The sequence below is a fragment of the Mus musculus genome, chromosome 2 (genome assembly GCF_000001635.26).
Source record: "Mus musculus strain C57BL/6J chromosome 2, GRCm38.p6 C57BL/6J".
Classification (NCBI taxonomy): domain Eukaryota; kingdom Metazoa; phylum Chordata; class Mammalia; order Rodentia; family Muridae; genus Mus; species Mus musculus.
The window spans coordinates 39,058,146-39,075,163 of NC_000068.7; the positions used below are offsets into that span (position 1 = coordinate 39,058,146).

At 38.0% G+C, this 17,018-nt stretch overlaps 2 protein-coding genes across 10 annotated transcripts in view; both read right to left on the minus strand.

Moving 5' to 3' along the window:
* Golga1 (golgi autoantigen, golgin subfamily a, 1) overlaps positions 1-7,406 on the minus strand; it is a 49,397-nt gene extending 41,991 nt beyond the window's left edge. For 3 of the 7 annotated variants that reach the window (XR_866026.3, XR_001783203.2, XR_866025.3), the window contains exons 1-3: positions 7,236-7,406; positions 6,530-6,578; positions 5,097-5,359 (exon numbers count right to left, since the gene is read on the minus strand). Coding sequence is in view for 3 of the 7 variants with exons in the window: in NM_001290649.1 (NP_001277578.1) it covers positions 5,097-5,231 (135 nt within the window). In the remaining 4 variants the exon portion in view is untranslated. The remainder of the gene's footprint in view (positions 1-5,096; positions 5,360-6,529; positions 6,579-7,235) is intronic. The other 4 variants (NR_110968.1, NM_001290649.1, NM_029793.2 and 1 more) reach the window with 2 other exon arrangements.
* Positions 7,407-8,068: 662 nt separating this feature from the next.
* Scai (suppressor of cancer cell invasion) overlaps positions 8,069-17,018 on the minus strand; it is a 124,545-nt gene continuing 115,595 nt past the window's right edge. The window contains exon 18 of one of the 3 annotated variants that reach the window (NM_178778.3): positions 8,069-17,011. In NM_178778.3, coding sequence (NP_848893.2) covers positions 16,865-17,011 — 147 coding nt within the window. In that variant the 3' untranslated portion in view covers positions 8,069-16,864. The remainder of the gene's footprint in view (positions 17,012-17,018) is intronic. The other 2 variants (XR_003953451.1, XR_001783044.2) reach the window with 2 other exon arrangements.

Sequence of the window (17,018 nt, forward strand, 5' to 3'; positions counted from 1 at the left end):
CCATAACAAAATGGTGAGCTCCAGGCTCAGTGGGTAAGAGTGCTTGCTAGACAAGCATGAGGACTGGTGTTGAATTTCTAAGCACCTAGAAAAAATACCAAACATGTCTGCATGCACCTGATCCCCAATGTTAGGGGAGGACAAGTGGATTACTCCTTAGCCAACCTGCATTGCTCAAAGGAATTTCTTTTTGAGTGAGAGACCCATTCTAAAAGAAGTCAGGGAGCAAGAGGAAGATAGCCAGTTTCCTGTTCGCCTTTGCCTGTGTGTGCACCTAGGCACCCACAAGCACACACAAACACACAAGACAAAATAAAATAAAATAAAAGGTAGAGATCAACAGAGGAAGATTCCCAAAGTTGACCTCTAGCCTCCACATATGCTTACACAGGTAAGTATACCTGTATATATGTGTGTGTGTGTGTGTGTATGTGTATATTTAATGCACAACACACACACACATGTGGGGGAAGGTAAACAAAATTTAAAATACTAAAAGAAAATTTAGACAGTGTTTTCCTATATGGCCCACTCTGGCCTTGAACTGAAGATCTTCCTTCCTTATCCTCCTAAATGCTAAGAGTATAGGTATGTGTCACCCTGATGACACCTGAGTCTTTGGTTTTACTATAAAAGTTTTCAAAACTACATTAAAGAAGTATAGAGAGTGGCCTAGCAATCATTTTACATTTGCCCCTCAAATGTTTTTCTCATATTTGCTTCTTAAATTCTTATTTTGATGAGGTTCAAATAATAGACATCAGGAGCTTTCATTCTGAACTCAAATATACATTCCTAAGAATGGTATTTTTCTACTTAGGCAGAATTCTGTTACCACAACAAACAAAACTCAAAATCATACTAATAATACCTCATCTTTCATACTGTTTTTACAGTTTATCTCCATGATGGTTTTATAGGTGGATGAACAATTTCCAACCCATTTTAAACATTTATTTAACTGTTACTTGCCATTCAATCTTTACTGGGAGCCAGTTTTTCTTTTTTTGTCTAGTACTGAGTAAACCTAGACACCTAGTGCTTATAAAAAGATTCTGGGGCTGGAGAGATGGCTCAGCGGTTAAGAGCACTGACTGCTCTTCTGAAGGTCCTGAGTTCAAATCCCAGCAACCACATGGTGGCTCACAACCATCCATGATGAGATCTGATGCCCTCTTCTAGGTGTCTGAAGACAGCTCCAATGTACTTAGATATAATAATAAAGAAATCTTTAAAAAAAAAAAAGATTCTGTACTGGGGACTGAATCTAGGGCCTCACATATATTAGTGAAGTGCTCTTCCAGTGAGCCTTACCCCTCTCAGGGTCAGTGTCAAGGACAGGTAAAAAGTAGTCTGTGGAGTTATAGCACCTGCGCTCAAGTCTCAGCTTCACCACTTCTTAGCTGTAAGAACCTGGTCTGATTACCCAAATGCCCTGGACACTGTTTCCCTTATGGTGAACTGTGACAGTGACTTGTATTGACCTTGCAGAGCTGTATGAGGAGTACATAAAGCAGCATTTGTCAGTCCTCAGAGCAGAAGCTGCCACACATTTGCTCCTATTACACACCATCTTCTCCTAGTTGTCTTCTCTGTTTACACTTCTATAACAGAGGACATTGGTAGCTTAGAGATGACAGAAATGGACTTCTTAGTTCTGCAGTTTGAGATCACTAAGATCAGGACCTAGGGAAAGTTTAGTGTTTGGTAAGGGCTTACTTTTTAGTTCATGGATGGGCACCTTTTTGTTGCACCCTGCATGGTAGAAATGGAGGGGCAATGTCTGCAGCTTTTTATAAGGGCACTAATCCTAAATACCCAGGGCTCCTGACTTACTCCTCTCGCAAAGGTTCTACTTCCTAATGCCCACAGTGGTGGTGAGCCATGGGAGACACAAACAGAACAAGTTGCTTTATTACTGTGAATAAGAGATCCTAGGCTATAGCACTGTGCTAAACATTAGGAACGGTGGTGAAACAGGCTTTCCTAAAACAGCAGTAGCAACAACAGAGGCTGATTATGAAACACTTACTAAGAACTGGGCCCGATAGGATTTCTATAGGAAATGCATATTTCCTAGATGTATGGGTGTTTTGCCTACATGCATGTCTGTGCATCACATGTGTACAGCATCTCTCAGCAGACACTTTCCAAGTATTGTCACAGCTCAGTTCTTCGGGAACAGAGTATAATCTGTAGGGGTTGCAATTTTCCCATCTTTCCCCTGATGATGGCAGTCAGTGAAAATATACACTGAGTAGTCCTGGCATATCACCCAGCCTAGGGGATGGTTTGAGAGATCCCTGACATATACTTTAATAAAGATAGATCCAGTTTATATTCCTGCTTCACGGATAAGGGAACTAAACAAAGAAAAGTGAAGGAATCTGTCCACTATCACACAGTAATAATGCAGCAAGAATGAAATTTAGCTTGGTGAGGTGTTACCTGTCTTTAATCCCAGTCCTCAGGAAGCAGAGGCAAGGAGATCTCTTTGAGACTGAGGTCAACCAGGCCTACAAAGTGAGACCATGTTTCAAGAGAAAAAGAAAATAAAGCCCAGGTCTTGGTTTCATAACTGACCTGTGTGAGTTAAGTGCTTCACCTTATTGCCTTTCATAGAACTCCTAGTTTTGTTGGAATAATTGTCAAGTGAGTCAGCACTAGTAATTCAGAGTAGCAGGCACTACTACTGAGGAAAGAGAAAATATGCACCACACTCAGAAGGAAAGGGCCAGGGCCCAAGGGGCTTTCTAGAAGTAACATGAGAGGAAAATCTCCAAAGGATAGCCAAGAATCTGTCACAAGAACACAGAATTAAAGAGAGCAACACATTCTAGAGAGAGTAAACAAAATAGGCAAACAATTCTTGGCAGGAAGCACTTTGTTTGTTTCAGAAAGTTCAGTAAATTAAATATGGATCTAGTATAGGGTGTAAGAAAGTTGATTAAGATCAAGTTGGATAGGTAAGCTATGACAATACCATCAGTTTATATACCACAATAATGAGTTGCTGGAAATGAGGAAAAAGTTACAGAGTTTTAAGCATTAAGAGACATGAATAGATTTACTTTAAAGATTATATTGAGGAACAGCTACTTGAGACAGGGCATCCAGATTGGTGACTTTTATCCAGGAAAAAAGGCATCTTGGGTAAAAGGTAAACAGTCTTATAGATGGAGTAGAGAGGGGAGTTTTAGAGACATTTGGGAAATGGAATCCAAAATAGCTGTTGACTGATTATGCACTAAAAAGACAAAAGGAGGAGGGTTCTAAAAAGCCTTTATGGCTTCTGTTCAAGGACTTGGGCAGATGAAACTTCACGTTTAAAGTTGTAGTTAAGGAGTCCAATTTGCTCACTTTGAATGAGAGATGACACAGGAAAGATGTCTGTTTAGAGAAATATACTGTTGGATATAAGCGATCAGAGCTAGGGAGTGAGGATCAGACTATATAATTACTTAAATTCAAATAGGTTACTGGGAAAGTCTCAAAGCCACGTAGTCCCTAAATTCAAGTCAGTCTCTATGCTGGAACAGACTGTAGATGACAGACTTCATTTATCATCAACATGAAGGGAAAGCAGATCCTTCTGCTGAGAACTCAGCATTAAAACTAAATTCTTCAGTGAGGTGATCAAATAGCCATTCCCGTGTTCTGTTTGTTATAGGAGCCAACGATAATCTTTATCTTGTCATTTTATTGCTCCACTCTAATAACCTAATAGCTTTTACCATGTAATACGACCTGGATTCAGGTAGAGGAAGAAAAGAGAAGACTCAGCTGACCATGGAAACAGTTCAAATGTCAATCACTGAAGAAGGAGGATAAAACACGGACTTTTCAAATGGTGACATTTTAGTAAAGGTAAAAATAAGTGAGTCATCCCTTCAGGGAACAAAGATGCACTCTGGGAAAATGTTGAGTTAAAGAAATAATAAATTATGAGCTCAAACATAAATGTTTAAATATTTTATAAAGCAAGAAAATGATAAACACAAAGTTTAGGTTACCGCCTTTCTGGCACAGTTGGGGAATTTGGAAGTAGCACCTAAGTGGCGTTAACAGCATTATTAACGTTCTACTTCTTACACGGGCACTAGATTTGCTTCATGACTTACACTTTACATATACATTGCTCTTTACATGCTTTCTCTCCTCGCAGACCTGGAGAATAAACCTGCTTTTATGTTATATATATTTATATATATGAATATGTCAAGCACTAAAATTCCTTAAAGAATCATTTAAGTTAGTATAATCCTCAAGCTATTCTCTTTTCTGATAAAAGCAGCATACTGTGAAATCCTACCAAACACACACACACACACACACTTTATGAACAAAATAGGATACTGAATCCATAGTGATAATTTTCCATCAACTTTCCCAATAAACTGCACTCTGGCTAATTCAAGACCACAATTCACAGACAGTGACTTAAAATTTATGTGCCTATGGAGAAAACAAGATGTACATAATACATTCATTCATTATTCATTTATTTATTTTTTGCTTTTTGGGGGGGGTGGGGACAGGATTTTTCTGTGTAGAACTAGCTTTGTAGATGAGGCTGGCCTCAAACTCAAGAAGATCCATCTGCTTTTGCCTCTCAAGTGCTGGGATTAAAGTTATGTATCATTGCACAGGGCAAGATGTAAATTTTAATAGAAAATTAGATCAGAGATAGGGAGTGAGGATCAGTCTATGTAAATGTACAAGTTATATAAACGGAAAAACAAAGTACATAAGGGGAAAAATGGATAAAAAATAACAAAGCAAAGGCTAGTAAGAATGAAAGATGAGCAGGGCAGTGGTGGTGCATGCCTTCAATCTCAGCACTTGGGAGGCAGAGGCAGGTGGATTTCTGAGTTCGAGGCCAACCTGGTCTACAGAGTGAGTTCCAGGACAGCCAGAGCTACACAGAGTAAAAAAAAAAAAATAATGAAAGATGAGAGATGCAGAGTTTTCTACATCTATAAACTAGAAAAAGCACAAAAGAATCTAAAAACTTTTACTGGAAAGATTTCTTGTAGGGGTACTTAGGAAACATATACTGACTCTATCAAACATTCAAAGAACGAGAAGACACTTACAAAATCATCTCCAGAGTCAGCTCCCATGGAGGCCACAGACTCCTTGCTCACAGAGCGTGGGATCCTTGTTGTGCCGCCTGGTCTCTGAGCAACAGCAGTCTCTTCTGCAATTTTCTTCTTTAGTTTTGCAAACATTTTTGCTGTGTGGATATCTTTCAGGGTTAACTAACCCCTAGACTTCTCAGTGAATGAAATTCATTCACACCTCCAGGCTAGCTGCATCCCACTTAAATGTGGGCCAAAGAATTTTGGCAACACAAGATCTATAAATCAGAAGAAAGAGATAGCTCCAAGTTAAATAGCTGTCAGATTCAGGCTTCAAAAGTGGTTTCATAATAAGCACACACACACACACACACACACACACACACACACACACACACACACGAACATAATTATTAAACATTTAGAAACACTCAGGTGCTTCACTTACATGTATGAATAAGGGCATCTGGTCTGAAGGAGGCAGAATAACCTGCCAGGACTGTATGGCTAAGTATATAGGGCTAGTGTCTGGACACAGAGCTGACTCATCAACCTCAACCTTTTGTTTTAGCAATGGCACATGTAAAAATTTCCAGGTCAACAACATGTAATTATGACTTAATGTTTCAAATCTTTCTTCTAATAATATATTTAATAAGAATTTAGTGTTTTTTTTTCCTTAAGTCAAAAGATACAAAATATGCAACTCAATCTCTGGTTTTTAATCAGGTGCTTCCTCCTAGGAGGGAAAAGTTACAACATAGAAAAAAGTGACCAAGAACCCAGACTAACTATAGTTATCAGATGCTCTTTAACTTTTCTCACCCATGTGGAAATGTCTAATTTTCTTTGTGCTTGATAATATTACATCTAGCCACAATTTCTTCCCATATGATAGTTAACATGAGATTCAAAATTTCTTTCCTTCAATGGTATATAAAACATTACTGGGCCAGGTATGGTGGTGCAGAGGCAAAAGGATCTCTGTGAGTTCAAGGCAAGTCTAGTCTACACAGCCCCAGGTCAGCCAGGGAAGGCTGCATAGTGAGATCTTGTCTCAAAAACAAAACAGGCCGGGTGGTGGTGGCTCACGACTTTAATCCCAGCCCTTGGGAGGCAGAGGCAGGCGGATTTCTGAGTTCGAGGCCAGCCTGGTTTACAGAGAGAGTTCGAAGACAGCAGCCAGGGCTACACAGAGAAACCCTGTCTCGAAAAACCAAAACAACAACAACAACAACAACAACAACAACAAAAAACCAAACAAAAACCAAAACAAAACAAAATAAAGCAAACTCCTACTGTTCTGTTTCAACCTTATCTTTTCACGTCTGTGCAGGATACACTCTGTTGTAAGATGACAGATGACGCCTTACCACTTCAGGTTAGCCATTAAGCCTATGAAATCCTTCAAAACTTTACCCCCAATATCTGTAAACCACTGTACTCACCTGTCTTATCTACTATATTTAAAAGAGTATGGAGGTCAAAGTCACTGCCCTGTGTAAAAACAAAGATAAAATAGGTTGGATATTTCAAGTGCCGGATGAAAACGTTCAGCGGGAGAGGGACAAAAGAAGGGGGGGGGGGCAGGGCTGAATAAGTGGGCAAATACACCTGGCCACTATTGTACTACTGTCAGTGAGACGCTCCTCAGTCCCAGTGGGCAGCCTAAGAATTTCCACCTTTAAGCAGAAAGAATTTCTTCTAGCACTGGTGCCAACACTCATGTCTCCCTAGGAGTTCTGAGCAAAACATCTCGAATTAGTTGCCGGCTTCCCAGTGACAATATTTAGTTTTCAGCCGATTCTCACAGCTGGTCAGGCTTGTGGTCTGGTCCCTGAGCCCTTACTCGCACTAAGTTGCTAGAACGACAGCAAAGTTCTGACAGATGGTTACGGTTCAGAGGTGCAGGTCACCGCGTTTTGGATCCCACTCCCTCTGGCTCGCTCTGGAGGCGCAGCCCTACTAGGGCTGTCAACCAAGGGAGGGGCTCAACCTCTGTTTGACAGTAGGGAGACTGCGCCCCTGAAAAGAGTGGCGGCTTGGCTTAGGTCGCGCAGGGCAGCTCCAGACCCCCAGGCCAAGGGGGCAGCCTTCGCCCCGAGTCCCCTGGCACCGTCCCCAGCCCTGGGTTGGGGTCCATTGTGTCCCCACCTCGCGGTAGAGCGCCGGAGGCCATGGGAGAGAGGGAGGCCTACTTGCGTCCAGGGACTCCAGTAGTGCACTTGCTGTGTGGGAGCAGCCACGCCTCCGCGGACTCTCGAGGGCGCTTGGCCCCCACCTCAGGCCGACGAGCCGAGCACCGACCCGGAACCGCACGTTTGCCGCGCGCCGGAAGTGGCAGCGCGTCGGCTTGGTTCTCAGCGCGCGCATGCGCCCGTGTGCGATTCAGCGGCGCGCAAGCGGGGGTGCTTGTGCCGTTGGGCTGAAACGGCTACCGGGCGCGGGCACCTCTACCTGTGTTGGCCGGCCACTGACACGTCAGCGAGAGGCACCGCAATCTGGCCGCCCTGGATCGGCACCTTCCCTTCTGAAGAGGGAGGAGCCCCGTGGCGTGCGGTACCCCAGGGCCAGCTTTGGGGCTACAGGAAAGTCTATGCTCAAAAAAACGACACCGGGCACCTCTCAATCCGAGTTGCTGTCGATCATGTTTCATACAACTGAAAGAAGTTTCTAGAACCTTTTATCCTAGTTCTGCCCAAGTAAGATTTTCGTATTTCTCAAGTTTCAAGCTACGCATTGTACATTATAGCAACTTCAGTCCTGCCCTAGAAGCAACCCCAGCCTGTTTTGTTGATTCCATCTATTCCAGTTTCCTCTTGTCCCAGTTGTAGCAACCAGTTAGGGAGAAAACAAATACTTTATAAACAGTAATCTCAATCTACAAAATAGTTATACGCGTTAATCTGTAACTCAAGACAGCTAAAGCGCCTAAGATTTACCCCAAACAAGGAAACAACTGTCAATACTAAAGAAATACACAAAACTTTAAGCAAATAATGTTTATTTTTATATTGATGATACACTTAATATATACGTGATTCAAGATACAAAATTCATTTACAAGAGTTCACACTAGATGAATGTATACACATTCCTAGAGAATATTTATCAATGCAAAATTCTTTATTACACTGACCACAAAAAACAAAAAAAACCCCACAGATATTCTGTAATCTTGTTATTTAACAAACATCAAAACAACGTTTTATTTTCCATCCTAGTATTTATGTGCCCTCAAAGTGACAGGCACTGTGTAACAGTTAAGAATATTGGAACGCCTATGGAATCTGCTCTGTAGAATCACAGTGTTTACTCTGAAATTCATGTAGTGAAGAAGTGAAAGGCTCTAATTGTTTATGACAAATCACATACACAAGAGTTAAGTGATCAACTCAAGAAAATAAATGTTCAAGAACTTGACAATTCCTAAGGTCTATAAAATGTTTACTGTAACAGACAAAACCAGAAAATGACTGTTGGAAAAGAACAAAAGCAAATTAAAATCCTTAAGAGAATGTATGGTTTAAGCAATTTAGAAACACCACAGACAAGACTTTTACAAATGTTCAAGTCAAATGATACAATAGAATTTTCCCCTTAGTCACTGTGGTAAAGTCTCTTCAAAATTGACCAGTAACACATAAAATTTGTGAATCTAAACAATCTACTGCATATCAGAGCTGACTGACAGGTTTATTTGAAAGTATTAACTCACAATACCCAAATTTTAATACAAATGAACAAGACTGTCTCATACAGGATAATAGTGATGTGTGAACAACTAGATAGGCAATCAGCTTTATTTGTACGACAGAGAGCACTTGAATAAGGATTGTTACATGAGAACTGTTGTGCTTCAATCTGTTGAGAGCTAATAAATATAACTCTATAATCCCTACAGGGTTACAATTCTATAACATTTCAGTTACAGACAAGCACATTTAAAAAAAAAGTGTTTCACACTATTAGAAAGTCAAGTATAGTTTCTGCTATTTCAACAAGTGCATTTCTGCCTAACATAGTGTAGACAACAGATTCACCATTAGTTTCAGGGTAAAAGAAGATCAACAGAACTTTTTAAAAAAAAAACCACCCAAAACCCTTGATTTAATTAACTTTTAGTGATACTTTGAATAAAGCTAATTGACACTAAGTCTTAAAATGGAAACTGCTCAGAAAATAACAAAGTTCTCTTAAATTAGTTATACTAATCTTTACAGCAAAGTAAAAATATATGACTTCTAACTACTTCATCTGATTCAGTGACAAATGCAACTACTACTTATATTGGTGCTACAAAATGAGGGTAACTTTTTTGGGGAAATTCCTTCTCTTGTAATCTCTATAAGCATTTCCTACTCTGTAAGACCTTCCTGCCTCAATTTTAAGAATCCTACAACATACAGGACTCGAGCTGAAGAGCAAGGCTTATAAAAAAAAAGTTTGGAAAACTAGCGATTATAGTCTATGCGGTAAAAAGAGTATTTCTATGCAACTACAAATGGCCACATAAATCAAGTTCTAAATTACTGTGTTGAACAACACAATGTAATTTAACGATATAATAACTCTTAAAAAACAAACCCATTCCTTAGGAAACGGTAACAGAACTTATAAGTAGTTTTTTTTCCCATAAAGACTTTAAAATACACCACTGTATCTTTTAATTTAGGGGAAAAAAAATCAGTGGCCTTTCTCTGTGGTTTGGAAATGTTTACCAGGGAAAGGGATAACATCATTTGACATTTTATAATGGTTACTAATGCTAGTTTCATGCTTGGAATTTTCATGCTATGAAAAATTCATAGTTCAAACTAATGTTTATAAATCAACTTTTGAACCAGGGAAAAATGGACATTCATGACAGTTTTAAACAAGGGGGAAAAACAGTGATATATACAAAAGTATAAAAATTTAGTTACCTTTCACTTCAAACTTATAAAAAAAAAACTAACCATAACTCCTCTCTTCAATTTGAAAGTGATGTAACTCAGTTCATTAATTTTCATTTCATAAGAATGAAAATTTAGAAAGTTAAATCTAGGATCTGAAAAAAGTAAAATTTGAAATTAGTGATATTGCCACAAATACTACATATAAAAAGGTGATTGTCTTAGGTGACAGACTAGAATTGTCCACTTAAAAGGAAAAATATTTGCAATTTGTAGATTGTTTTGTGACCAAATCCAGACTGAGCCTGTAAGCAAATCTGTCAAATGCGATGTAATATACTTTAAACTGTTTTTAAAACGGAATCTACTGCCAATATTATAAACAAAACAAAACAAACAACAACAACAACAAAACACCCTCAAAACCACTGCTTTGAGTAGTCTGCAAACTTAAATTTGAAAAGCACAAAAAGAAAAATATTTTAAAATTATGAAATGATGTTATAGTTATGAATAACAGTATTGTGTAAAAATGAAACTCTTGATTTTCACTTAAGAAAACATACAAAATTCCAAAGAAAATACTTGTATGGTACCAAATTAGTTATACTTAATGCATTTATCCTTACCTAATTGTATATTCTTCTATGTTATTCCTTTCCTGTAAGTAGGTGATTGATTCCATCGTCACATAAATTATTCTCCATTTAATATAATGCATGTTGAAAATTACATTCTTGTGCTCAGAACTCAGTGAGGATGGAAGGCCTAGTTTGAGGAAGATGAATCATCTTACTTTTATTAACTCATGTAGTATCCAGTGTTGAGGAAAGACTAGGAGTTGACTATGTGTGCATAAGCATTCAGGAGAATGTGGGGGAAAGGCGTGGTTGTCCCAGCAATTCATATTTTGCTGAACTGCAAAGTTACCAGCTTTGTTACTGTTTGGGGAGAAGTTACAGGCACAGTAGCAACTTTGCCCTACTAGGTTTTTTTTTTTTTTTAAAAGAAAATAAACACATAGGTGTATTATATGCCTATGCCTCACATGCAGGCAGTGCACATGCATGTAGTGCCCACAGAGGCCAGAAGAATGTATCAGATGCTCTGGAACTGAAGGTTGTGAGCAGCTGTGTGTGTGCTAGGAATTAAACCTAGGCGTGGTGGGTGGTCCATGACTCAGAAAGTGGAGGTAGGAGGATCTCTGTGAGTTCAGCCTGTTCTATATAGGAAGCTCCAGGACAGCCAGGGCTACATAAAGAGATCCTGTCTCAGATAAGCAAAACACAAAGAGGTTCTTATTAACTGCCCAGACCTCTCTCCAGCCCCAGTTTTATGAATTTTAAACATAATATATGATCTGCCTTCTTCAAAAAAGTTTGGTTGTTAAAACAACATTAGAGTCTGTGAACATTTTTTGATAGGATTTCTCAGGAAAAAAAAAATCACATTAATGTACCTTAATTTATTTCAGGAAAAAGATAACCTTAAGAGTATAATTGAAAAGTGTTATGAATAGCTGGATGTTTTATTAACAATGGGGTAGGGGCAAATGCAATAATTTTAGAAGTGGTAAAATTGACTCAAACTGATTTTTCTCTTTGGAAAAAGTAATAAGAGAGATTTGGTCTTTGGAAGAATACAGTAGAAAGTTGCCCTGGAGTTATTTTACAATGCAGAAATAACTTTATTCTTTATAGTAAAGTTATCCAAGTGTCTAAATATCCCTTACATTCATTCATGCAAATAAGCACATGAACTAAAAATATTGATATGCTGCAAAACCCAGACAAATTGGCACCGTACATATTTTCTGTAATTTTACTGTCTCCAACATTATCATCCCAAGTCTATTAGGATTTTTGAGCCAGGGTTTCCTGTGGCCCATGCTAATCTGAAACTTACTATGCACCAGAAGCTGGCCTCAAACTTCTAACTCCCCCTCCTAAGAACTGGGATTATAGATACCCTCCCTGCCCCACACATTGTGCTCAGCTAGAAGCCTAGGATTTTATAGCCTCTTAGGCACTTCATATTAAGAAATCTACTTTGTGTGTGAATGTATGGTTAAATTGTACAGTAAAAGTATTCCCAGGGAACTCAGCAATAAAAGTAAAGGCTCTGAATTTGCTGGAAGCATTTTTCAGATGAATGGACTTATCTTTGATATGCAATGCCAGCAAGAAAAGTTTACTTAGCCAGACAGCTGCTGTAGACACACACACATCAACAACCCAGTTCCCCTCTATCCAGCCCACTGAGGTTTGGCCTTTTTTTGCTAATGTCCCTTCTGCCTCACAGAGACACTTATAGAATGAGCAGACTGATGGAAAAAAACTCAGAAATTAAAATTTAGCATCAGATATTATAATGATAAACATGGCTATTTCAACTTAAAAGACATTTTCTATTTTCAAGTGAGAGCAAAGTAATTTTTTTCAATAGCCCTCAAAGTCCTACTCAGTACTAACACTCAAATATGGGCTAAGAAAAATAAAGAACTAATAGATTAAGTAAGACACTGCTGGTGTCTCAGATTCACAATCATAGTTTTTCAGGTTTCTAGCAAATATATCAATTTAAATGGAAGTTTGTAGATGACTTTAAAGCTGAGAATATGCAGCCTACTCTTAGTATCTTCATATCTTAATTTCAACTCCAAAGGAGCCCATTTTATCTCAGCACAAGCCCCTTAAAATTGAGGCTTGTGAAGGATATCCAGCCACAACCTAATTATAGTAGCATGAACAATGCCACTCTGATGTCCTCACAGAACTAAAATAAATCAGCCCACAATGGGTATAGGTATATAATATGCACACACTGCATCACTGCATACCAAGATATTTAAAAATATGTACACATATATACAAAAAGTTTACAGAGATTTCATATAGCATCACAAAAATATACACATGCCATTAAAATAAGAATTTCAAATAAATAAGTTCTAAAAAGAGCCTTCAACCTAAACACTCTTAAACTTCTCCAAATAAACATGAGAACAGAAAATACTCCCAAATCTCCAGGAGACTCAAGGCATTCAAATTCATATTCATATTAAGCCTTCCACTCACACCGAGTGGACGGATGATTCTGGCAGTGGCCAAGTATGCAGACATTGGCACCTTAATGCATCTCCAGTCCAGAACATTCTCTTGTTATTGAGGTGATTATAAGTCTCCACGGATAAGTGAGACTTTTCAACTAGGTTGAAACCCCACCTCAGACATAGACAGAGACTGAACTTGGAGAAGAATGCTTCAGAAGGACCTGTGTCTGATTCGGAAGTCTGAGCTGGACTTCTTCCTTGACACTAATGAAATTCAGTATCATTACCTATTTAAGGGAATTCTATTACATGATGGAGGAGAAGAAACAAAACCAAACTCTAAACCCAGACCTCGAGTCAGGAAAACCTCAAATAACAAATTACACTTCAATTCCCAAACTGTGAAACATTTTAACTTTGTTAAAAAGTATAAAGGGCACAATAAATTCTGTGCTTTGAAAGTTTTTGAGAGCACCGCTTCCTAGGAGGGATATACTTACAAAGAATATATACTGCCTAAAATCAAAGAAAAAAAATCTGATTTTATAATTAATAAAAAATGCTAGTGGTGGCTGATTCACTGGCGAGAATATTCATTATACTGGGATTTAACCACAGAGCCTTGCAGATGCTAGGCAAGCACTCTATGACTGAGCCTTATCTTGACTGGTTTGAATTTCCAAAACAGAACAAAATCCTAATTTTTATGTTAAGATTATACAGCTCTAAAAATTTCCCTCCTGTTTATTACAGAAAGAAGTTTAAGCAACTGGGCTGAGATGAGCTCGTGTTTGTTATGTCTATCACCAAATAACCAGTAGCTTCTGACATCTCAGCTTGCTTCCTATAAGACAGGGAAGGTTTAGTATCAGAAATACATGGATACAGAAAGAAAATCCTGTTGTGCTTCACTTTGCTTTGTGCATAACCAGTCTCTTACAGTCTGATTCTTCCTAGTTTGTTTATAGTGATTCTTAAGACACCAGAAACTTTATCAGAATCTACAGAGAAATTTGTGCAATTTGAGTACAAAAATGTTGCTCCCTTGGCTTTGCTTTTTTTAGTCTTACTATTTAAGTTTTTAAAAATTCTAAGATTAAATGGAGCTTAAAATAGGCAAATCTATTTTTGCAAAAGGGTCTCATACTGTAGTGCAGGCTGGTCTAGAGCTTACTCTGTATAGCTAAGGATGGCCTTGAACTCCTGATGCTCTTGCTATACCTCTAAGTACCAGGGATGGAAACCAGGGATATACGCATGCTAGGCAAGGTTCTAATACTAAGCCCGATCTTAATCCTCAAGGCAAAGATTTTTAAGTCTCCTCTGCTTACATTTCAATGCCATTAAAAAAATAATGTGGTATGTGTGACGTATGTTTGTTTTTATTTTTTAAGGCAAAGATTTTTTTTTTAAAGTTTCAAATTCCCTACTCCAGTTTTGCTTTCAAAAGATTTCAGATCTCTTAACAATTGTTTTTGAGGTGGACTTTTGCTATATAATCTAGATTAGCTCTGACCTTGCAACCTTCCTGCCTTAGCCTCTTATGCACTGGGATTAAAGGCATGCACCACCATACCCAGCTCAAAATTGGTTCTATTGTTTTCTTTCTTAAAAATATATTTTTTTCCCCTAGTGATGAAGACCAAACACAGGATTTCTGAATACTAGCTAAATGCTCTACCAAGAAGCTACAACCACAGCTTTGGTCCATTTTATATCTTTAACCACGAGTTAGGAACTGTATTTCTATTAGTTTAAGAACCCATGTTATAATCTAGTTTTACACTGGCATCTGCAACATACATTTTTTTTCTGACCATGGAAGGTCTAATTTCTCCAGGAAAGTCTCTTTAAGCAAGTCTCAAAACAGCAAAGTATGACCTAGGATTTTTTGGTTTGTTTTGAACCACCTTAGTAAACACGATATAGAAAGGATATTATAGTGCTAAAACCACACAAATCAACTTTTTTGGAAGCAATGGGGAGGAAATCAACACTTTTGGAACAAATGTTCCAAACTGTAGAATCACAAACAGGAATAGGATCTTAACCGAGTCGCTCTATTTTATATGGAAGAGTGCTAAAAAACAGATTATTTGTCTGTCAAAGGATATCATGCTCATTACTAGAAAAGCCAGGATTAGAACTCAGACCTCTTGCTTTTGAAACAACTGGTCCTTAGGCTTAGCAAAAAAGAATAAAACACTGGTCAAGGCCACTTTAGATGTCAGGGAACAGGAAAGTATGCATTGTTGGTCAGTACTTAAGGGAACTGGAACAGAGGCCAGACTACTAAGGAATATTTACTGCTACATTCCAGGAGGAAAGTTTATAAAAGGAAAATCATGATTTGCAAACAAATGGAAGTAGGCCTTTTAAAAAGGAAAAACCTCTATCTGGAAGGGCTCTTTCCAGATTAACCTTTTTCTAAGCTTTTAAAAATACTGTCTGAAAGAACATACAAACAATTTTAAAAGCAAATGAAACTTCCTAAGTCCCTGACCCAACCATGACCTGGACTTCACAAAGTAAGTGCACTGGAGCAGATATGGCCACAACTTACACCCACGTGATGCTCTAGTGAGAGTTAACTGGGTTAAAATACCATATCAAAAATTTCCTTAGGGCCACAGGAAAGAGGTACTGAAAACAACCACCTCATTTCTCTAGGACTGTCAGGGGTAGACACAGGCAGAAGACCCTACAATTCACAGATTTCTGAATTTAAATGCCATGCAACCAAAAGATGCCAGGAAGGAAGAACCTTCACAGCTAGGACCTTTGAGATTACCAAGGAGATGGAGGGAAGGATGTACAAAACGTTTATATTACATATTGAGTCCTATTTAAAATAACAAAACTTGTGCATGAATATAAAATAACAAAACACAGGGAGTTTTAATATCTTCCAAATTGTTAAAGCAAAATTAACTCACGATTTACTTCCTTAACACCCAGTTATCCTCAACTCACACAGAGTCTCTCTAACATCCATGCCTTGGAAACTTGAATATGAAAAAAGATTAGAAAAACTGTGCAGCGGATATACCAAGGAATCCATTACAACACTGTTTAAAACCAACCAACGAAGAATCTGTGTAGAGATCCAACTATGAAACCAATGACTTGATTTTTGGCTGAAATACTTAAAAGTATTTTCCTTTGCATTTTTAGCATTCATAGACCACAAAGAAAAGTAAATATGCAAACAAATCATAATAGTACTCATATTCTAAATATCTGTCATCTTAAAGTTCCTATTTAAAATTTAATTTCCAGATGCAAACAATTCTAAATAGGTTCTAAAAATTTAACATCATTTAATGAAATTCAGAGATCTCAAGACATCAGTTTGTACATCAGAGAGTAACTTATGTCCTACCGATTAGTGTGAAGTGAAAAGCAACTCCACAGAAGGGCTCTGCTCTTGACTTTCATGTGGCCAGTTTCACCTCTATGAACAATTAGGTATTTCCCAAATCCAGACACTTCCAGGTCCAAGTTTAACTTATGGATTGTCCTCATTATGGAAAAATAAACAATATATGTTCTTCTTAAGGTGACAACAGTAACTATTTGAATGTGGGGGTAGATGTTGGAGGTAAGTATCTAATGCCAAGACCAAAAAAATAAAAATTTCAAGATTGAGAATTTAAAAGACTTGAAAGATTATATTTTAAAAGTTACCCTAAAAGTTTGAACTTTTTTCAGTTTGCTTTTAAAATGGTGTTTCCTAAATCCAAAAATAAAAACCAAGTAACACACTATGTCATTACATTAAAAAATTGCACCATTTAAAATCTGTGGAAAATGAAAAACTGTTAAACAAGAGGGTTTTAATAGTCATCCATAGAATTCTCAAAGAAGATGTTTCGAACATCCAGAATGGAGGCCAATTCCAAAATGTGCTTCTGAAGGTGAGGATTCTCTACGGTTTCATCCCTTGGCAGTTGTGGATAGGATTCTGGGTAATTTCGCGTTTCCTGGTAA